Source organism: Eurytemora carolleeae, unplaced genomic scaffold, assembly GCF_000591075.1.
Source record: "Eurytemora carolleeae unplaced genomic scaffold, Eaff_2.0 scaffold695, whole genome shotgun sequence".
NCBI lineage: Eukaryota > Metazoa > Arthropoda > Copepoda > Calanoida > Temoridae > Eurytemora > Eurytemora carolleeae.
In genome coordinates, this window is record NW_019396891.1 from 175,356 (window position 1) to 198,621 (window position 23,266).

At 33.0% G+C, this 23,266-nt stretch overlaps 2 protein-coding genes across 4 annotated transcripts; both read left to right on the forward strand.

The window, feature by feature from the left end:
- The first annotated feature begins 13 nt into the window (after nt 1-13).
- On the forward strand, nt 14-7,507 carry LOC111709829 (RING finger protein 141). The gene is made up of 9 exons (XM_023483745.1): nt 14-62; nt 1,658-1,803; nt 2,197-2,250; nt 3,389-3,475; nt 3,864-3,939; nt 4,277-4,406; nt 6,096-6,188; nt 6,851-6,909; nt 7,408-7,507. Exons 1-9 carry the CDS (start codon nt 14-16, stop codon nt 7,455-7,457), a joined length of 744 nt encoding a protein of 247 aa, XP_023339513.1. The 3' UTR covers nt 7,458-7,507.
- Nucleotides 7,508-7,586: 79 nt separating this feature from the next.
- On the forward strand, nt 7,587-19,946 carry LOC111709834 (TBC1 domain family member 25). Of its 3 annotated transcripts, none has more exons than XM_023483750.1 (13): nt 7,587-7,670; nt 11,558-11,652; nt 11,934-11,987; nt 12,827-12,891; nt 15,310-15,391; nt 15,556-15,667; nt 15,984-16,112; nt 16,520-16,585; nt 17,174-17,244; nt 17,773-17,838; nt 18,063-18,129; nt 18,470-18,640; nt 19,794-19,946. In XM_023483750.1, the coding sequence occupies exons 1-13, from the start codon at nt 7,626-7,628 to the stop codon at nt 19,920-19,922; spliced, it is 1,152 nt and encodes a 383-aa protein (XP_023339518.1). In that variant the 5' UTR covers nt 7,587-7,625; the 3' UTR covers nt 19,923-19,946. The 3 variants fall into 3 exon arrangements, with proteins under 3 accessions (XP_023339518.1, XP_023339520.1, XP_023339519.1); XM_023483752.1 differs by having other exon boundaries at nt 12,830-12,891; XM_023483751.1 differs by having other exon boundaries at nt 11,934-11,984; nt 12,824-12,891.
- The last annotated feature ends 3,320 nt before the right edge of the window (nt 19,947-23,266 follow it).

The window sequence follows — 23,266 nt, forward strand, 5'->3', positions numbered from 1 at the left end:
ATCGTCTTCCATAATGGGTGCTGCGCAAAGTGTTTGCCAAGTAAGATTTAAAGCAAAAGCGCGTAAGACATGTTCAAACATGAAGTTGAGTTTGGTTCAGAGGCGAATACAGGGAGTGGGGAGGGGGGCTTATCCTTTTTCAAATTGCCAAAAGGGGGTTGGTCTGTACTCTTCCAAGAGGTTCAGCCCTACCCCCCTGTATACACCTCTGTAGTGTCATTGTATGTATGAAAAGACAAAAAATGTAGACTTGAGTTTTTTGTTCAATACTGAACAAATATATTTGACAATTCAGTAGATTTGATTATTTTTTATTGTATTTGATCGTTTTGGATTGGATTGGATCGTTTTTTATTAGGATTTGATTGATCTGATCGTTTCTGATTGAACCTGATCGTTTTTGCTTGATGTTTAGGTAGAGACTGAATCTTGTGGTTCTGTAACCAAGATTAGTGAAAGTGTTTCCTCTGCCTTCTCATTATATACAGGGGTGTATATTAGTTCTCAGATTATATACAGGGGTGTATATTAGTTCTCAGATTATATACAGGGGTGAATGTTAATTCTCAGATTATATACAGGGGTGTATATTAGTTCTCAGATTATATAAAGGGGTGTATATTAGTTCTCAGATTATATACAGGGGTATATATTAGTTCTCAGATTATATACAGGGGTGTATATTAGTTCTCAGATTATATACAGGGGTGTATATTAGTTCTCAGATTATATACAGGGGTGTATATTAGTTCTCAGATTATATACAGAGGTGTATATTAATTCTCAGATTATATACAGGGGTGTATGTTAATTCTCAGATTATATACAGGGGTGTATGTTAATTCTCAGATTATATATTTGGGTGTATATTAGTTCTCAGAGTATATACAGGGGTGTATGTTAATTCTCTGATTATATACAGAGGTGTATGTTAATTCTCAGATTATATACAGGGGTGTATTTTAATTATCAGATTATATACAGGGGTGTATGTTAATTCTCTGATTATATACAGGGGTGTATGTTAATTCTCAGATTATTTACAGGGTTGTATGTTAATTCTCAGATTATATACAGGGGTGTATATTAATTCTCAGATTATATACAGGGGTGTTTGTTAATTCTCAGATATATACAGGGGTGTATGTTAATTCTCAGATTATATACAGGGGTGTATGTTGATTCTCAGATTCATTCTCGGTGTTACAAGTTCACAACGATATCCTTAAAACTTTCCTCCATGGAAAAAAGTCATCCTTGTCTTTCTTTCTGAAAATTGATTATTTCAGAATGTTAAATTTCTAGTGTTTCTTAATGTTTTAAGGATGCCGTTTTTCGACATGCCTCTTTAACTAAATGGAAATTCCAAATTAATTTACGTCTATTTTTCCTTTAATCCTCACCTGGAAATATATCTTTTCAAAATCATTCCTCTTCAAAAGTAGTTTTTCTCCCTATACAAGGAACATTTTTGGGGTTTGCATCATCTAATTAGACAGAAATTATTTCACTGAAAGCAGGCTTTATCTAGATATTTTTCTATGGATTGCCAACACAGAGCTTTATATAGATCTTTTAAATTCTAGTTCTTTGGCGTTTATAATGTAAATCTAGATCAAGGAGCTGTTGAGCAATCCCTGGCTTCAGATTTGATTAGATTTTATACATACCTGTTCTAGGTCCTATAAAGAGATAGCTAGTGTAAGCTACGAGGAATTCCTGCAAAATATCCAGGAATTGAACGAGATATCGGGACACTTTCTAGACTCAAACGGAAAACGTCTGGTTTTCGCTGTAAAAAAGGAAAATCATTTAAGAAAAAGTTAAAAATTTATGAAATAATTGGACAAAAATCTGATCTTTCATGATTTATACATGACTTAAATAAATGGATACTTTTTGAACAAAACACAAAGAACTTTTTATAGGGATATCCGGGTGCAACGTTTATGATCAATTTTTTTGTTTTATAAGTTTTTTTGTTAATTTGTTATTAATGAAAATATGGTTTTTTATGTTTTAGTTTTGTCTTCTAATAAAGATGCTTAATGAAAATCATCGAAAGGGAGAAGATCTTTCATTATTCATTGAACACTATAAAAAGTGAGGATTTTCAATTTAAAAATATTGAAAAGCATACCATTACACTTGACGGACTAATGTCCTAATGTATTTGATTACTTGATTTTGTGACAGGGAACTGATACAACAGCTCTCTGGAAAGCTACTGTAAGAGTTGCATGTGTAAAGGTATATAGTAAGCGTAATGATACGCAATTAAATTCTTTACATATTTCAGGGAAAAATAGTTCCAAAACTAACACTTGACCCATTTCTAACACTAAGTGTTATTTAAGGGCCAAATTTGCAAAGTTATCTTTTTCAAGCGTATCTTTAAATCCAGGCCGAGTTGAACAAAACTACACCATACATTTACGAAAAATGGCGAAAACTAGTCATTAAAACAAAAAAATTTAAGTTTAAACTAATTATAAGGTGTGAGAATTAGTTTTATTCTGAATTGAGGATTTACTTAAAACGGGAAAGTGGGTTTTGTCTCGAAAACGTGACAATAATTTAAATTCAGGATATGTTCGAAACTGGAAAACCTGACATTGTCTTGAAAACGGTCAAGGGTTTTAACTTATAAAGATCTTATTTTATAATTTTGAATCCAGAAAATAGTTTTAAATTGGGAATGGTTGTCCTTGTCATGTTTAATAAAATGCTGGGTTTAGATTTAACTATACGACTTTTACTCTCGATATGGGATGAGATCCTAAAAGCCAAATCTTTCCATTTGTACCCATTTCTTACACTCAATGTTAGAAATGGGCCAAGCGTTAGGGTTGGAACTAATGTCCCTTGTATTTAAAATAAATGGAAATCATATTTCTAGAAAAAAAACTCTTGGCCATAGCCATTTTCTATTTGTGTTAACAGTGGAAATAATATGCTGCTTTTCGTGAAACCTACTGACCTAATTGTTAACTAAGAAACTAAAACATGTAGTCATGCAAATTTAGACTAGATAGGGTTTTTTTTTCGCAAAACTCTTAAGCAAGTTATGGGTGATAAATCTCTAAATTCCTATTTTTATTGTGAACCTTGAGTAAATATAAAATTGCGCCTAAGAATGAATAATAATAACGTTATATGGTGTACCCATCCACTTAAAGATTGTAATGCCAGATTCACAAGGTAACCTTTATAGCTTAGTCTGTTCAAGTATGAATTAGATATCATATCAATTTTTGTAATCTGATCATTTTCACTTATGGATTCTATACATTGTTGTTCAGATAAAGGTTTTAAGGGTACCGTTGTGAATCGGGAATCGCCCACTTTGAATGGTCACTTGAAATAAAGCCTACAGTCCCTTTAATAGGTTGATGCTGAATCAAAGAGCATAGACTCTCTTCGACTTCTCAACCTTAAACAGTTCCTTGCTGTTCATAGATCTCTCCACTCTCAGGTAATATACTAAATTTACCCCCCCCCCCTCTTATACTTTAAACTGGCAAGTTTTTACACCCGTACGATATTTTATGCCCAAAACTTCATCCAATTGCCTCAATTCTACCCACGTGAAATTTAAGATGCAAGGCTTTCAGGGAGCTTCGCGTTCTTTTCAAGATCTGTTATGTATTATTTACTAACCATTGCTCTTCAAGCTGCCATTTTTCACTTTGAAGTTAAACAATTTTGGAAATATGACATCTCTAGAAGTCTGGTTTGATTTGGAAATGGTATTATGCGGATTTCCTTTTATAAATTTGCGAATTTTCAAACGCAAAAATTTTCGACATTTTTTCGGCCCAAATCCATGTGGAGTTGCTTACCACAATGAGCTAATATTTCAGGCCTCTGCACTGAATCTGTGTGTAGTACCAAGTGTTGAATCCTGTGAAGACAATTCATCAGAGAATCTAACTCAAGGTATTCAATAGTAAAGTTGGATGGGGATGTAGATATAATGGAGATTAAATTTTATCAGTAAAAACTCGCAGAGAGCTAGAACTACTCGTCATTTTCATAATTTGGATAGCATTCATGTTGGTTTCCTCAATGGTAAGTTTCCATAGCATCTGTTAAACTGAATGGATAATTCAATTTCAAAATTTTATTCTTCCTCTTCTTTTCTACTCATAATTTCTGTAAAAAATCCCACAAATGCTTTAATCACAGTTTTAGCGCCTTTTGGGTGAGTGGTTACATGTATGAATTAAAAGATTGCTGAAAATTAAGGTCGAGGATTAAAGATTCTTTATTTTAGAATCTGAGGAGTATGTAAAAGTAAGAGCGCCTGGGCACCCTCTTTCTCTTCCTGCTTTCTCTCACTCCATGTTCTTGGACGAAGCTTTAGAGGGAACATCGTTAGACGAGTGCTGCGTGTGTCTTGAGAGGTAGATTTTTAGCAAGTGTGTATCTAGCAATTAGGTTTCGAGCAACTGCACCTGTAGTAAATACCTACTCCATAACAATTTTACTGGCGACGTATCTATCCAGATCTTCTCGTTACCAAGATCAACCAGGACTAATTCTCTGAATCTAAAGGACACACAGTTCAAATCTCAACTCGTATAATTCATCGAGGACCCAAGCTATCTTTCAAGCTATATTTGATTCAATGCTAAATCAACTAGCAAAGATCTACGCTCGTATGTTCCAACAAGAACCCAGGCTATATTTTAAGTTATATTCGATTCAATGCTAAATCAACTAGTAAAGATCTACGCTCGTATGTTTCAACCATAGATAAATAAATAAACATGGATAGCTTATGTACGCAAAATCACCCAGAATTGTACAGTCCGCGAACTCATACTTCTAGGGGTCAAAGTGTACTTCAATGATTTGTGGTTTGGTGTTTTAATGGATTTCATAATAGAGTGTAAAATAACTCCGGGAATGGAACTATTTGAACAACAATATTTCACTGAGCAATATATCATATTGACGAGAACTGAAGAAGGACATGAGAAGGACTTTAAAATATCTTATATTTCTCTCTACAGAACTCATGTACACCACAAGTCTCAATCACATAAGAACAGCAAATGTTCACAACCGACCTAGTTAATCTATATAATAGGAATATCTTTAAAACATCTCTGTACATTTATATCTTTCAAGATGAAAAATGTCGTCTTCTGCGCAATCTATCTTTATCTATGGTTTCAACAAGAACCCAAGCTATATTTCAAGTTATATTTTATTCAATGCTAAATCAACTAACAAAGATCTACGCTCGTATGTTCCAAAAAGAACCCAAGCTTTGTTGCAAGCTTACTATGCTTCTGATAACGTAATCAAAAGCCGTGAGTCTCAATCAATGAATCAACTTATCTTTATTTCGTAGTTCATATTAAAATTTGGTTATTTACAGCGTAAAAACAAGTTATGAGAGGTTAATATATATACGTAATAGGCTATCACACTATCACACTAATATGTAGTCGTATCAATCTACGAACATGGAATGGTTTTAATCGCATTACAGGATTTGCGTAATTTCTATATAAACGGGGTACAACGTAGATTACAATGGGCCCAAATTTTGTGTGGGACCTAAAGTGACCCCAGGGAAGGTTATGAATGATAAAAATTGAAAATATTAAAGTTTTTATTTTTGTAAAATTTTTAAAATTTGGGAAAAAATATTATGAAATCCGCAAACTTTTTTTGTTTTTGTTTTTATACTATACAAAAAGAAGATGCTCACAGATAAAGCCACAGTAAAAAGTTGAAATAGAAGCAGGGCGCAAAGCGTCCTAAAAGCCTATTTTTTTTTATATTACTACTAGATAATAAATATCCCTTTAGATTGAAAATTTTTTTAAAACAGATTTTTCTCATTTAATATATGTCCTTTCACGAAAATGGTCGATATTAATTTTTAATTAAAGCAAGAAGATCATGTTTATTGGATCATCCCAGATACAAATTAGTCGTTGGTTTCAAATACAAAAATATTTGATTATCCAGTTTTCAGATAATGATTTTCATTTTTACTTTGCTTTAATATGTTCCAAATTTTCGTTTTTCTCATTTTTTATTCTTCAGTAAAATTTTGAAAAAAAATTTGTTTCCAGGAAGCCGGATACTATTCTACCCTGTGCGCATGCGTACTGTACCCAGTGTATTCAGCAGTGGAACGTAAACCATAAAACCTGCCCTGTCTGCAGGTTAGTAAACCAACAGTTTTAAGATTGTACATTTAATGATGGTTGATCTTTTATTTATTTATTTATTTAATGTACAATGTGCAAGTAGTGATGTGCATTAAGTTGGTTCGTTTTTTTCGTTTTACCTTCATGTTTTTTTTCAGAATCAAATGTAAATGCAAATGCAAAGCTTTTTTCGAATTACACGTTTGAAAGTAAATAAATAGAAGCTTTTTGAATTGACAGCCTCTCTTTGTTTCCATGTTTTTGTGTAACCATGCTGTTTAAACGCTTGATGTAAAGTCGTCTTCTTTTTATTGATAGAATCGCCTACCACCATACATTTGCGGGAAATAATGTATTTTACCGGATTTTGACCGACCCATGATCCCTCTAACAGAGAGACGTAATATTACTGAACGTCCCTTGGGACAATTATAAGTAAAAAAGCCACCCCCTCTGCAAAGTTTTCATGAAAAAATTCGCGCATTTGCATCTCAAAAGACTTTAAAATTGTGAACAACTACTTTTTGGGAAATTCGAATTATTACATGAGCACGGGTTCCCTCTAAAATTGGTCGAGGGAACCCTTGGTTAAGTAATTTTCCCTTAACTTCCCTTTAAAGTAGTTGTAAATGATTAGCACTGTTCTGTACTTAATTCTGTACTATATTGTATTGTAGGGAGAAGCTTGATAGTGCTGATGAAGGTTGGGTTATCTCTGATGGACCTGATACTATAGGAAAATATTTTATTCATTTTAATTATTCATAAACTTTCTTTTGATTATAGGTTCTTATTTTGCTGTGGTATACATTAAATCAGACCCACGGATTAATTTAATTTCTTTTCGGTTTCCCGTGATGGTCAAACTCTGCAGTGGTCACTTTAATTTAAAAGTGCCAACATTGAATATCTAGATCAAGCGTTAAAAGATTAGCGTGAATGAAGAGATATGTAATTTTATTTGATACATTCCTATCCTGAAACTAGGAACGCATTGTATCAGGGAGTCTATTGTGTAATAATTTAGTTTTAAAGTTGGAAGACATAATTTAAGAAATTTTTATTGAATAATTTGTTTCCAGTGTACATATGATGTTATACTCATACTCATATTTATTGGATAGATAAGAAATCTAAAAATAACATCATTACTAAGTCAAAAAGTTTCTTTTGCATGTATTTAAATTGTTATGCATCTATGAAATCTGGATAAACTGAATAAAAATAATTTTAGATATTGCGACTCAGATTCAAAAATCTTTGATGGAAATTTCCCAAGACTAAAGTGAAGAAAAGAAATTAATATAACCTGTGACAATAAATGACAATATTGACCTGCTGTAATATTTGATTAACACAAATGTAGTTAGATTCTACTAACCAATATAGTAGTACAGTGTACACAATTCATTGTGTACAGAGGTCATAGTGGACACAGTAAACAGAATCAAAATGGCAAGCTTGTTTGAGTATGAAAGAGAGGCCATTAGAATCAAGGTAATTCAATGTAATTCAGGACTTAAAAGAGATGATTAATACTGTATTTTTATTCTAATCACTTCTGATTTGAGATGGAAATTAACATTCCTGTTTATGGTTATAAGCAATTAAATTTGCAGGGAGACCTATAAATATTTGGAAGAGGAAGACTAGTGACTAGACTCAAGTTATGATTTTAGATTGTCTTATAAATTGGGTGGGCCGCCTGGCTTTTAGAGAGTCTCCAGAAATGCTGCTGTTTTGTGCGGCTCACCCCAGCGGCGGATACAGGGGGGGCGGGGGGACATTCGCCACCCCCTGACAGATTCAGGGAGGGGCGTAGCCCCCCCTCCCTGAATTTGGAATTTTTTGTTCCTATTTTCAGAATAGCTTCTCAATAGCATGCTCAAGGGATAGAAACCCTAGTGCAAAACACGAAAAATATCTGTCTTAATAAACTATAATGTGTGAAAAGTTAAAAATCTAGTTTTTTAGTCTTTAGTCATTAATTTTGACTATTTTTGAGTCTTTTGAGTAAAAAAAAATTGTCGCCTGCAGCGCGATTTTTTGTTCTTAATTATGAATTTTTTTGTTCCTAAAAAATCTTGCCCCCCCCCCCTTCACTTAAATCCTGTATCCGCCCCTGGGTTCACCTAGTATAAGTCTTCTCCCTACGATGACACCACTCGGTCAGCCCATGGATACGTTTCGGCGGCTAGGAGCGCCGACCCCTATTTCATTGAATGCTGGGTTGTCCTTTAATAATAATAATAAACATTAAACACATGGCAGTGTTCAGTTTACACAGTTCCGATATCACTTTATATTTGACTTGCAAGCTTCTGGTAAAACTATTTCAATTATTAAAACATCAAAAAAAGCTTATCTAATGTTTAATGTCGTCTTTCTCTTCCACAGTAATTTTAGTAGTTCTTTCAATTTGTGGAAAACTTATCTACATTGTACTTGTATGGATGTACAATGAACATGTATACAACGATTGGCATTATATTGTCTATTTTTATTACTAAGAGTACCATGAAAAAACTGGCATGTGAGTACCCGCCATCTGACCTAGAGGAAACTGACCAAAGTATTTTTATCGTTTTATGACAAGGTTTTTCCTAAAATCTGAATTCTAAATATGTGTTATTAAAAATGTGTTATAATTTAAATGTAAAAATTACCTAATCAGCACTTCTTGACCTCTCATTGGTTCAATCAATCTTCTGACTTTCACCACCAAAGGAACATCGGTTAAATGAGAATATATTATCGGGAGGAATTCTCTTTTTTCAAATTTAAAGGGACCGTTCACTTATTTGGGTAATTTCAGAGTAAACTGAACTGCCTATTCGCTGTTGATTGGTAATAGTCTTAGTTTTCAAAGACAACTGTGGCCGGAGAAAAAGCCGATTTTTCGTTCAGAATTTGAGCGCAAAGGGACGGTCCCTCTCTATAGACACTATTTGATGTTTTTTTTTCAGTAACAGCAGCCCAATAACATTTAAATTTATTATATTTTAATGTCATTATGTGATCGTTGTTATGAACTGAAATATGAAAACTTTTGATATTTGAGTTAGCAAGAAGTTTACGTTTTTCGTATTAAAACATGTAAAATATGTATACAAAGACGACGTCTCTACGACAATCAATTAATCATTACTCGTATTTTGGTTCGTAGATTTTGTAGATTTTGTTCGCGTATGTGCACAACTTTTCATTTGTCATGCCGCGTTCAATTCAGCTTTTTACACAGGCAATACACAATTTTGAATGCGATCAAATAGTGTTATTTTAGAAATAGAAAGTTAAAAAACAACAAAACTTAAAAAATAATGACATTTACAATTAACGATCAGATACTACAGTTTAATTTTATATTCGAAATTTATTTTGATTCACAACATACTGAAAAAAAACATCAATTAGTGTCTATAGAGAGGGACCGTCCCTTTGCGCTCGAATTCTGAACGAGAAATCGGTTTTTTCTCCGGCCACAGTTGTCTTTGAAAAGTAAGACTATTACCAATCAAGAGCGAATAGGCTGTTTAGTTTACCCTGAAATTACCCAAATAAGTGAACGGTCCCTATAAATTTTCCGGCTTTAGTTTTTTTGAGACGTGTTTGAAGGGTGTAAATCTCCCTCATACGTTGTTTTCTCGCTTCATACATTTTCAAGTTAGAAACTTCATGAAAAAAACTAATTTTTTTCGATTTCATGCGCTATACATATAATATGTTGAGGGAGGGAAGGCACACCACACAATTTTTTCCTCCGACCACTAATGATGCAAAATTAACAATTATTTCGTTCAACCACACCTTTATTTCGTTGGTTATTGTTCAAATCCTTTTTTAGTACTTATATTATTATATTCAAAATTTGAGTCGCTTCATGTTGTTGATAATGGTTTTTATATAGTTTATCCCGTTTTTTTTTAAGAAGAACATCACATGAAGGTACAGTAAGCATAAAACAATTCACGGAAATTTTTATTTTTAAGCCCTCAAGAAAATCAAGACTAATGTAACCTCAAAGTTGCAGTATAGGAGTAAAATAAGAAAAAATAGGTGTGGTCTGGGCGAAAAAAAAGGTAATGCACGCATATTTTTCTTTGCCTAAATATCTGGCCTAAATATCGTATTATTTTTAAAACTAAATGCATTTTCCACAAAATTAACCCATATTAAATTATAAATTTGAAGAAAACAAGTGTTATATAATGCATGATAAAATTATATTAGAAAGCATAGAAGCCCTTTCTAAAAAAGGTGTGGCCGTAGGAAATGATGGCGAGTTGTGACGTTATTTGTGGTAAAGAAGAAAAACTGTGTGTTCTTCCCTCGCTCATATGGCCTGTGCTTACTATTTGTGTAAAAAATGTTATACAGCGCTTGCGAATATATAGTTAAAAGGGTGCCTGGAAGACTCGAGAAGATAAAAATTTATTAGTTTTGACATGCTCAATGCTCTAGTCCCTTGTTCTAGTCTTTTTAAAAAAAATTTAGGACTAAACTTAAGCTTTGCTAATGTTGTTGTTCTAGATTACTTTAAAAGTTGCATGATCCGAATCCGAGCCGGTAAATCATTTACTGTATATGTATTCCGTTGTACTGTTCAGTCTGGACTACCCAGTGCCGGTACATCATGTACTGTATATGCATTCCGTTGTACTGTTCAGTCTGGACTACCCAGTGTGGAGTCAACCCAGCATGTTTTATGCAACAAATGTAGCCTGGCAAGAACACAGTGAGTCCAACTGCCCTATCTGATTCTTTTCATTAAAGTTAGGACTCGTTTTCCAAGTTCTTCTAACTAAGACTGATATGAAATTTTGCATTATGCTAATTGGTATTTGTGTTTTTTCTTCTAAGAATTTTATCAAATGAATGGTTAGTTATTTCTCGCCTGATATCTTCTATCGGAGTGAAATCCTATGTTTCCCAATAGAAGGGGTGTATTTTGTTACATTTTTGCCGGCTCTTACATACACACATACATTCAGACTATTTATGTACAATGTACATTGAAGCCAGCAAACTGCATAAAAGCACTCTTTAAATTGTATTTGACAGAAGAAAAAAAATAGTTAATCCAATAATAGCTTGAAAATGGGTCCGTGTACACTGTACACTGTACACTCATGTCCCTAGACTATAATCATAACTTGGGTCTAAAAGTCGTCTTTCTAGTCCACAGCTTTTTGGTTCTTTTCAAGAAGCTCCCACTTTTATTGCTTTTTTCAGATCCGTTGGATCCGAAACATTTTTTGTCATGGATTAAAGAGGAAAATTTTAACCTTTTTTGCTCTCAAAAATCAATGAAATGAAAGATACATTTTAAAGTTAAAACTTTCAAATCTAATTAAATGGATCCTAAGCATTGCTTTTTTCCAAAGGCTCGGCGGATGGATATAGAACCGGAAGAATGCAGGAAGTTCAGTGTTGATCCTAATATTACTTCCTTTGAAGTTCTTCAGAGTATACTTTGCAGGTGAAATTTAAAAAAAAAAATAAGAATAAAATGCAGTGGTTTATAAATCATCTTTAACAATCACCCCCCTCCCTTCCCTTTCTTTTGAAGATGGTTCCATTTCTTCAACAAAATTATTAAATCTTGGGGATTACAGAAGGGCTTTGTGAATACAGTTCTAAGCTATCAAAGCCCTCCTACTGCAGTAGTTTTATGTAAATGACAATGTACTATGTTTTGATAAAATTTGTTAATATTTATTATTACTGCAGAAAAATTTATGATTTGATGATATTTTTTAGAGCATTTGAGTTACCTTCAGGGGACATAAGCATCAACTATCTTCATAGTGACAGGGATATTATTTTTTACAGATTTTAACATGGAACAATCTGTACTTTCAGTTTTTGTTTATATTTATGTAGCAAAGGATAAGAACTCTATGACGACTGTAGGGAAGTTATGTTATCTTTTTCCTTATTTTATACATATATATTTATTGTTTATGTTTATGTAGTAAAGGATAAGAACTCTATGACGACTGTAGGGAAGTTATGTTATCTTTGTCCTTATTTTATACATATATATTTATTGTTTATATTTATGTAGCAAAGGATAAGAACTCTATGACGACTGTAGGGAAGTTATGTTATCTTTTTCCTTATTTTATACATATATATTTATTGTTTATATTTATGTAGTAAAGGATAAGAACTCTATGACGACTGTAGGGAAGTTATGTTAGGTGGACGTTCTTTCGATGTCTTTCCTTCTATTTACTAAATAATTCGGCAGATCGCTTCTCTAGAGAACTTCCACCGAAAATAATTAATTTTAAGGTGGAAAAACGAGGATAATTCACTCTTTTTTCTCTCAAGGGTTTAGAAGTCTCCATTGTAAATCAGCCTTGTCACTCCTTAAAGGGAGGGTCACCTGATTTTGTGTCTACAGTCCATGCCAATAATTCCTTGGTCTAGTTGTACTAGTTGTTCTACAACTTTATTTAAGGACTAAATTATGTTTTTATTTTATGTTTATGTTTTCCAACTTGGATTAATATCCATGTATCTGTATATGTACTGTACACGGATCCTTAGAGTCAAAATGTGTGGGTTTAATAAATCCTGATCCTTAACACTGAACGGGGATATCAATATTACGTATTTGATAAATTAGATCAAATAATATCTACCAGGAGAACTGGAAAAGAAGTTTGGACGCCACTACTCTCCGACTGGGACTTAGACACAGCAATCTTAGGTTAGATATTAAATACAGCACTCTTAGGTTAGATATTAAATACAGCACTCTTAGGTTAGATATTAAATACAGCAATCTTAGGTTAGATATTAAATACAGCAATCTTAGGTTAGATATTAGATACAGCAATCTTAGGTTAAATATTAAATACAGCAATCTTAGGATAGATATTAGACACAGCAATCTTAGGTTAGACATTAGATACAGCCATCTTAGGTTAGATATTAGATACAGCAATCTTAAGTTAGATATTAGATAAAACAATCTTAGGTTAGATATTAGATACAGCAATCTTAGGTTAGATATATCTAATGTCTAATGTCTAACCTAAGAATGCTGTGTCTAATATATTAGACACAGCATTCTTTGGTTAGACATTAGACACAGCAATCTTAGGTTAGATATTAGACACAGCAATCTTAGGTTAGATATTAAATACAGCAATCTTAGGTTAGATATTAAATACAGCAATCTTAGGTTAGACATTTGACACAGCAATCTAGGTTAGATATTAAATACATCAATCCTAGGTTAGAAATTAGATACAGCAATCTTAGGTTAGATATTAGACACAGCAATCTTAGGTTAGATATTAGACACAGCAATCTTAGGTTTGGTATTGGGGCTTAGATACAGCAATATTAGGTTAAATATTTGGACATAGATAGTAGATAAAGTAATCTAAAATTAGCTATTAGGACTTGAATACAGCATTCTTAGGTTAAATATTGGGAATACAATACAGAAATCATAGGGTAGATATTGGGATTTAGATACAGAAATCGTATGTTTAACATTGGGACTTAAATACAGAAATGAAAAACTTTTGCATCGTTCCTCTTACAGACCAAATCTGTCAGAAAGTTGCAAAAGTATAATAATACAATGTACATTGTGGAGACCAGTGTTTGGTGTTAAGTTACTAATTGACGATATCCAGCAAAGAGTTCATTAGAGATGGGCAAAGATTTTATACATTCAAGGTTTTTTGAGTTGATGATATTTAACATTTATCAAAAATCTCAAATTTGTTACCAGAAAAAGTTTGTTTTAATTACATGGCACAAAATGCCTGCTCAAAAAAATATAAAAGGCCACAAATGCGGGAAAATTATATACTTATGTTAGAGTTAAAATTTTGTTGCAGTTTAATAAAAGGAAACTTAAAGAGCATACAATATTAAAATATTATTAACTTCTCATATTCTTCACCTTCAAGTAACAAATAGCCATAAAATGTATGATGGCCATCTCTGAGCATTGAATGAATGCATGAGCAAGGTGAAAGGTTTTTCTTGCTCTCTTAATTTATTTACTTTCCCTAGGAGTAAACAAATAGAGTATGTTTACTATAAAGAGGTGGAAATTTTAGTTATGTGTAAAACTAAGAACTTCTCTTTAACAACACTTTGGAGCACTGAACAAGAACTTCAATCCTTGAATTCAAACCACTGTACCAGTCGCTTTATCGTTAATAATTGTCATATAAGGGACGGGAGAACAGGATAGGACAGGAGAACAGGATAGGACGGGTAATGAGGGTAGGATGGGAGAACAGGATAGAACGGGTAATGAGGGTAGGACGGGAGAACAGGATAGGATGGGTTATGAGGGTAGGACGGGAGAACAGGGTAGGACGAGAGAACAGGGTAGGACGGGAGAACAGGGTAGGACGGATGAACAGGATAGGAAGGGAGAAAAAGGATAGGACGGAAGAACAGGATAGAACTCACAACTTATTAAAAAAATTACGATTTCTGTCGTATATTTCAACAAAATGAAGATGCCTTTCAATTTCAATTATGGATTTTTACCAAGGTTTCAAATAGTATGGATACACATAAACATGTGAACCAAGAGAAGTTATCCAATGGCAGCTTCTCTTTGTGAATAATTAAAAAAAAAGCTTATTGAAAAACAGAATTTAAATAGAAAATCCATCGTCATTGTATTAATATAATCGCAGACCACTGTACTATAGATAGTTGACCCATGGCTTTGATATTTGGTAGGCGTGGCTGTGTGGGCAGTTAAGGAAGGGAGGGGGCTCCATCTAAAACTCAACTACTCGATAATTTTGTTAGCTACCCTTTGTTGATTTTCATAGTACGAATATGAATCTTATCTATAGCATTTCTTATTTCCGGACTCTTTTAATGATAGCTGTTCTGGTATTGGACATGAAGGTCGATTGAGATGGGGCAAAAGGTGCTGTGCTAAACTACTTGATAGTTTTATAAAAAACTAATGGATAGCTACCCTTTTAGTTGATTTCCATACCTTCTCTGATTTAGGACTTAAAGGTTAATGATGATGGGGTAAGAGGTTTCGTAATAAACTACTTTGTCGAACTTTCCTTATCTCTTGTATTCCATATTTGTGTACTCCAAGATGGCTGCTCTGATGTTTATTGTATAGGATCAGCTGATTATGGTTTACAGCTGCAGGTGAAACTGTTAGAAACCGGTTCTCTTGGAGAGATCTCGTCTATGGAGAAAGGGTAAGAATCATAATATAAAAGTGACCCTCCATTTATGCTACTTTTTATATCTTAAACCTGTTACTAATTTTTCTACAAGTTAAAAATTACTAATCCACAAATAACTCTGAAGACTTAAAATCCTCAAAAAAATAATGTATACTCATTACCCCTGTCTGTTTTAGGATAGTGAGTCCTGTTTTGGAGTATGGACAGTCTATAGCTAAGGAGCTGCAGCCTGTTCAGAGAAGCTTACAAGAAGTAGCTGCTAATGCAAAAGCTGCAGGAGCTGTTCAGGTTGGTCCAATATTTTTCAATCTAAGAAAGGGACGGTAGACATAATTTTAAGTGACCTTTATTTGTAGAGTTCCATGTTCAATGTCTATAGAGTAATTCACAACGTTCCCTTTGTCTGATCATGGGTTATAAAGATGTCAACTTTTTTTCTAGCTTAAACCATGTTAAATGAGTTAATATTCTTCTTTATCTCTGCATCATAATTCCCTCGACCAATATTTCACTGATTGAAGGGTTACTGATAATATTAATGATACTAATGAAAATGATGGTAATGATAAAGATAATGACGATGACGATGATGATAATTGACTAGGTATCTGGATTACAAGGTCTGGTATCTAAGTCAAGTGTCCAGGCTAGTGGTTTCTTTAAACGACACTATGAGAACACACTTCCAGGACTTGCTTCTAAGATGAGAACTGCTCTTAACATAGATTTAGAGGTAAGCAGGACTTTAAATACCTTAGCTACAATGTCGTCTTTCATTTGTGAAATTCTCGATATTGCTGGATTGAATATTCTTATAAGTTACAATCGGAACCTAAAAAATAAAAAATGTAATGAAATATTAGTTACATTGGAAAACCCCTAATCAAATCCGAAATTGATGTAGTACAATATCTAAATGATTAGTTTTAAATTGAAATAAATTCATGGGTTGAGTGGAATAACAAAAATAAGTGAAATTACATGGGCTCTTCGCACTTGGGAATTAAGCGTTTTCAATAAATTTTTTCCTTATTTCCGAATTTTAAAAGAATTCAGCCCAACCCCGATTTTGTTTGTCGCCAACACTCCCTTTCATATATACTATGTAGAATTGTCTCCGAAATATGTTTCTGTTTTTAGGAGAGGAATGAAGAACCGACTGTACCTCCAGTAACAGATGCACACTTCAGAACATTCTTAAATAAGGTAACCGCATCAGTTTAAAAGTTTTATGATCTGAGCTAAAAACTTTAGAATGAGATATCCTTAATCCTGATCGCTTAATCTGAGTATCCAATGTACACACTTTTGATTTTATTCTTAATCCTCTTTTTTGGATATCCCTACTGTATAAAAGTTACGTTTGATAACAATTACAGATACAATGAAGTGTGTACCAGCCTGTCTAGTGTGTACCAGCCTGTCTAGTGTGTACCAGCCTGTCTAGTGTGTACCATGAATGTGGTTGACCCATTGTAACAGAATTTAGCGTAAATTCAGTGATAATTAGGTCATTAGGTCATTAGGTCATTAGGTCATTATCCCAAATTCATCAAAGTTAAAAATTATTTGGAAAAATGACTTCACCATAAGTTTTAAAGAAGTTGTAGGATTAGCGGTAATAAAAGTTTAATAACAGTAAAACCAATTTGATAACAATGATAACGATGATAACGATAATAGTAATGATCTCACCATGGATGATCGATTATAATATCAAGGATAATATTGATAACCTTGTTAATACTAATAACGATGATGATGATGATAACGATGATAAGAATAATACTTTAGGTTGGACAGATGGTGTCTCCTCGAGAATTCCGTCTCGCAGTGTACAGAGGGGGCCTAGAACCAAGCCTCAGGGACATACAACTAAATCATAATACTTCATATAGATCGGAACAGACATGGAAACTTGCATCAATTATTAAGACTGGGTCGCAACGCCTTGGGCCTTATTATTGCACTTACTCGCGTATACTTTTTGTAGCCCTAGACATGTACTATTTAAAATTTAATCACCCGCTTATAGCCTTAGTATTTTAGAATTAAATGGCAATATTCTCATCGCTTATTGATTGCGAGTTTTAAATCGTTGGATCAATTTAATTTTGAATTTTTTCCGACAAAATGATAAAACGCTTTTTTTAAAGTTTGAATTAATTATTTTTATAAGTTCAGGTGTATTTTGAATCCTTTAAACAACTTAAAAACTTGACCGAAGAAGTTTTTAAATGACATAGCATTAATCTATTTTTTTTTCTAATTTTAATATCACTGAGAATTATAAAATGTAGATGTCGCCAACACCCCCTTACAAACCAATTCCAAAAATGATGCACTGTCTCTTTAGCCCTGTGCAGTACACTAATCAAGTTGTTTGTAAACAGGAAGATAGGTTGGAAGCATCTACTAAACGTATATCCTGCCGGGATGACGGGTGGAGAACGTATCAGGGAAAATTTTAGAAAAAGTTTTTTACTGAAATTAATCGTGAACCCGAATGACTACTCTCACTAATTTTTAAAATAATTTTAAAAGTAAGAAAAAAATATTGATTATTTATTCAAAAATTGTTCTAACTTTGCAACCACAATTTTCAACAGGAAGTTTTGTACTAAAATGAATTAACATTAGATCTTTAATAAATATGTAAATCTGAACAATTTTTTTTCTGCAGACATCTCCGTGAACTGTCTGCTGGATATTCCCAGCTCAAATCAGACTGGATGGACTTGGTTCTTCAGGGACCAGTTTTTATGATTTAAAAAAAATAGATTTTCATAAATTAGATGGTAGACATATTCTTACGTTTAATGAACAGAAGAAGTAGTTGAATCATTTAGATTGAATTGAAACACTTTTTCTCCGTTTGATCTTCCACGCACAAGGAAAGGGGTTCAACTACAGTTGTCGTCATACATATCAATACAATAAAAGACGACTTTCTATTTTAATTTTTACCAATCTTTAACAAGCATTATTAACAAGAAGTCGTCTTCATTGTATTGATATATTCGCCCAGCACTGAAGGTCTTTATGGTCAACTACCTAGCCTCTTGCTATTTGTTAAATCTGGTGGTCCAGGGTCGAATCACTGACGATGTAAAGACCGTGATCAACATGGTCCGGAAGGATGTTCTTCGGACGGATCGTCAGCACCCCTTCTATGCTGGGGAGGGTAATCATAATGTGACGTCGTTGTTTAATATTCTCACAACATACGCTCTTAATCATCCTAGTGTCAGCTATTGTCAGGTAGAGTTCATTATTATCCTAGTCATCATTGTCCTTATTGTCATCATTTTAATCATTACTATCATTATTTACTTTAAAGTTGTCAGTACTGGAATTATTGTAATCATTATCATTTGCATAATCATCACTGTCATCTTGGTCATTATTATCATCATTATCATCATTACCATCATAATTATTATCATTATTATCATCATTATTATCTTCATTATTATCATCATTATCATAAACATTATGATCATAATTATCATAATCATTATGATCATCCTTATCATCATCATTTTCATCATCATTACCTCATCATTACCATGAATACTTTTACCATTTTTATCTTCATTATTACTATCATCCTTATCTTCATCCTTATCATCATCATCATTATCATCATCAATATTTTTATCAATATTTTCATCATAATTATTACCATTTGTATCTTCGTTTTTATTATCATTACAATCGTCATTATCATAATCATTATGATCCTCATTATCATCCTTATCATCATCATTTTCATCATCATTACCTCATCATTACCATGAATATTTTTACCATTTTTATCTTCATTATTACTATCATCCTTATCATCATCATCATTATCAGCATCATTATCATCATCAATATTTTCATCATAATTATTACCATTTGTATCTTCGTTTTTATTATCATTACAATCGTCATTATCATAATCATTATGATCATCCTTATCATCATCATTTTCATTATCATTACCATCATTTCCATCATTATTATTACCATTTTTATCTTCATTACTATAATCCTTATCATCATCCTTATCATCATTCTTATCATCACCTTATCATCATCAATATTTTCATGATAATTATTACCATTTGTATCTTCGTTTTTATTATCATTACCATCGCCATTATCATAATCATTATGATCCTCATTATCATCATTAAATCATCATCATTGTCATTGATATTTTCATCCATATTATCTTCATTGTTATTAATAATATCAATTTTATTATTACCACCATTTTTATAATTGTCACCATTATTATCATCATTTCAATATGATTAACCATATTATCGTCACTATTGTCATTATCATCTACGCCACAATTTTGATCATGGTGATTATTATCATTCTCATAATTATTTTTATTATTATCTTCATCCTTATTTAGGGGATGTCGGACCTAGCGTCTCCTATCCTTGTAATAATGGTTGAGGAATCCCATGCTTATATTTGCTTTACTGCACTCATGAACAGGTTGGAGGATACTATTTGTTTTATGTACCTATTATACCATTAGTTTTATATACCTTATTACGCCAGAGTAGGATAATTTTTTTTCTCCCGATCTGGATGATTTCTAGTTTCTTTGCTCTAAATCCGGATGATTTCTTTTTTTCTTTGCTCTGGATCCTGCTGATTTTCTTACGCTATATCCGGATGATATCTAGTTACTTTGCTCCGGATCCGGATAATTTATTTTTTATTTGCTCAGGAGCTGGATGATTTGTGTTATATGGGGCACCCTAGCTAGAGAAGGAATATGGCGATAAAGGGGGGGAGGTTAGGTTATAGCAGGAGCAGGGGGTGCAATGCTGGTGTGTTTGCAAACTAAAGGGNGTCAGCAAACTACAGAGTTAATGTTTTTTTTTTAGGGGCACCCTAACCAGTGAAGGAATATGGCGATAAGGGGGGGGGAGTAGCAGGGGAGGTGCACTGCTGGTGTGTCTGCGAACAATGGGGTGGATAGTGGAGGGTCAGGGGGAAGGTAGAGCCGTGCGGTCAACTGCACACTAGGTTTACCATCTAGGGATTCTATTTTAACCTTCAGTATATTCACTCAACACCTCTTCAGTCTTCATTCAACCTTCAATACTATTCTATATAAATATTTTCTAAAATGCTAAGTACTCAGAGTACATTAAAAAACTATAATTTCGCCAAACTGTTTGAATCTGAAAATGATTCTAATGTTGAATTTAAAATCTTCAACTCTGTTGACACCAAGACCGAGACGAAGTCTGTGAAAGGACATCAATTCCTGCTGGGCCTTCTTTCCCCCGTTCTCAAGAGGCAGTTCCTCAACATGAAGGAGAACACCATAGAGGTCCGTGGTCCGTCCTTCAACAGTTTCAGAGCCTTCATCAAGTTCCTGTACAGCGGGGAGGAGAATGATATTAAAAGTATCAATGATTTGAAAGTTCTGTTTGAGATCTATGGTTTAGGGGCTACCTATCAGGTCCGGGGGATTAGGAATCTAATGAATAGCTTTGTGGAAGTTCCTCCAACAAAGCTTGCCTACTGCCTTGAGGTTCTGCAAGAATACGAGACCAAATTCATTTTCGAGGATTTGGTGAAAATCGTCCAGGAGAAATGTTATAAAACACTCAAAAACATCTCTTCTTTCGATGAAATACCTCCAAATGATTTGATTCGTATTTGGGAGTTCATGAAGCAAGACCCGGTCCTATGGGGTTTATCTGACTTAAAGAAACTAAAAGACGCTGCCGATAGTAAAGCTGCAGCAGAGATGGAAAAAGAGACGGAGAGGAAAGAAGAGACGGAGAGGAAAGAAGATCCTGAGGAGGAGTCCTGGGATTCAGTTCCTGTCGAGCCACAGCCTGAGATAATTGAGCAGGAACCTATTTGCTCCAACTGTAACTCTACCCCCTGTAAGGACAATCAACCATTGGATAAGTTTAAGGTTGGAACTAAGCTGAGAAGAACGGAGTTTCTCACATCTGATTGTCATGTTCCCGCAAACACCGAGGCAAAAATTATTGGTCTTAACAATGAACGCTATGTTAGGGTAGACATTCTTGTGGATGATTTCGAAACATACAGTTTTAATTACTATCCAATGTTTCTGTTCACTTACAACTGTTCCTAAATCTCAATTGTTCCAGATCGTTCCATTTCCTCAGATTTTGACACAGTTGGTATCAATTAAAAAAGTTGTTAAGTTCTATCAAATAAAAGAATTTTACTACGCGTTGTTTTACTTAATATCTTAATTAACCATATGCTTGAGATTAGTATTTAGAATTTAAAAAGTTACAAAACATTTGATTTCATTTTTTAAGGAACTTATTACTCGTTTAATACGCAAATTATCAAATTATCAGATATATTGATGTAATTTTTTTAAATTATCCCCTACACAATGATTCTTCTTTAATATTTCTGTAACATATTCTGTACTTATTTTAAATTGAAAAATTCAACTAATTAAAAAAATATTTCTCTTTAAAAAGTATCGTAAACGTCTTTATTTATTTTTCAAAATTAAAGTTATATATACTACATTTGATTGGTCTAACTTCCGTGCAAACTCACAGTTTCGTTTTTTACCGAAAAATTTGTGAGCTGACGGAACAAGAACTTTGATTATAGATAAAAATATATTTGTGAGCTGACGGAACAAGGACCCTGTTTTTAGATATAAATATATTTGTGAGCTGACGGAACAAGGACCCTGTTTTTAGATATAAATATATTTGTGAGCTGACGGAACAAGGACCCTATTTTTAGATATAAATATATTTGTGAGCTGACGGAACAAGGATTTAGATATAAATATATTTGTGAGCTGACGGAACAAGGATTTAGATATAGCTGACGGAACAAGGATTTAGATATAAATATATTTGTGAGCTGACGGAACAAGGACTCTGATAGATATAAATATATTTAGAAATATTTTGTTAACACTTTTATTTGTTGTGGAAAGGGGAAAACTATAAACCTGTCTCACGAATAAATTAAATTTTTGTAACAAGAAGATATTATTTTGGAACTAAAATGGTATTTATATATGTCCCAAAAATTAAGTTAACCTAACAGGCCGTAAATTATATTAAAACCGATCAAAAACGATCAATTGTAATGTAAAAAAATAGAAACAAAACTCTGCCTCAATATTACTGAGTATGTTTAAAATCCACCAATCAAGGTTATAATGCATTGGAACCTTGGTGTTGACAAAGAATTTTTTCTCATTTAAAAATACAAGTGTGTAAGAAATAAAAAAAATAAAAATAGAAATAGGCAAAAATTGTTGTTTGATTTTTGAAGGAAAATGTAATGGTGTAATGTAAACTGGATTTTTCTAAGATTTTCGAATCCATAGAATTATTTTCGAAAAAATCATAATATTTCTAAAAGGCAGACCACATTTTGTAAATGCCAGGACTAGGGTTGTTTTACTTCTGAAATTAGGTTGACAAATAAATACAACAAATTATATTCATATTCATTACATTTTTCCTCTAAGTCGTTACGTGGGACACCCTGTAGATCAAATATTCTAACCATGAAACATCAAAGTTGTAGTAGGGTTAATAAAATCAGAGTTTGTGACGAGTAATCGGTTCCTCCTCCTCCATCCCCCATAAGAAAGTAAGTAAGTAAGTAAGTAAGTAAGTAAGCAAGTAAATAAGTTAGTAAGTTAGTAAGTAAGTAAGTAAGTAATTAAGGAAGTAAGTAAGTAAGTAAGTAAGTAAGTAAGTAAGTAAGTAAGTAAGTAAGTAAGTAAGTAATTTGTTATAATAAAAAATTCGAAATCAAGTGTTTTAAAAGGAACATCTAAAACATCTCCAAAATTTGTTTTATGCTAATTCCAACGTTTTTGCAACCTCATCGTTT

Excerpts from the sequence above, each read along its gene's own strand:
- LOC111709829 (XM_023483745.1), top strand. The coding sequence starts at position 14 with ATGGGTGCTGCGCAAAGTGTTTGCCAAGTAAGATTTAAAGCAAAAGCG. Across the intron at positions 63-1,657 it reads AAGATTTAAAGCAAAAGCGC|ATTTTATACATACCTGTTCT; the intron begins GTAAGACATGTT and ends AGATTTGATTAG. Across the intron at positions 1,804-2,196 it reads TGGTTTTCGCTGTAAAAAAG|GGAACTGATACAACAGCTCT; the intron begins GAAAATCATTTA and ends ATTTTGTGACAG.
- LOC111709834 (XM_023483750.1), top strand. The coding sequence starts at position 7,626 with ATGGCAAGCTTGTTTGAGTATGAAAGAGAGGCCATTAGAATCAAG. Across the intron at positions 11,988-12,826 it reads AACTATCTTCATAGTGACAG|GAGAACTGGAAAAGAAGTTT; the intron begins GGATATTATTTT and ends AATATCTACCAG. Across the intron at positions 18,130-18,469 it reads GGATGGACTTGGTTCTTCAG|GGTCGAATCACTGACGATGT; the intron begins GGACCAGTTTTT and ends CTGGTGGTCCAG.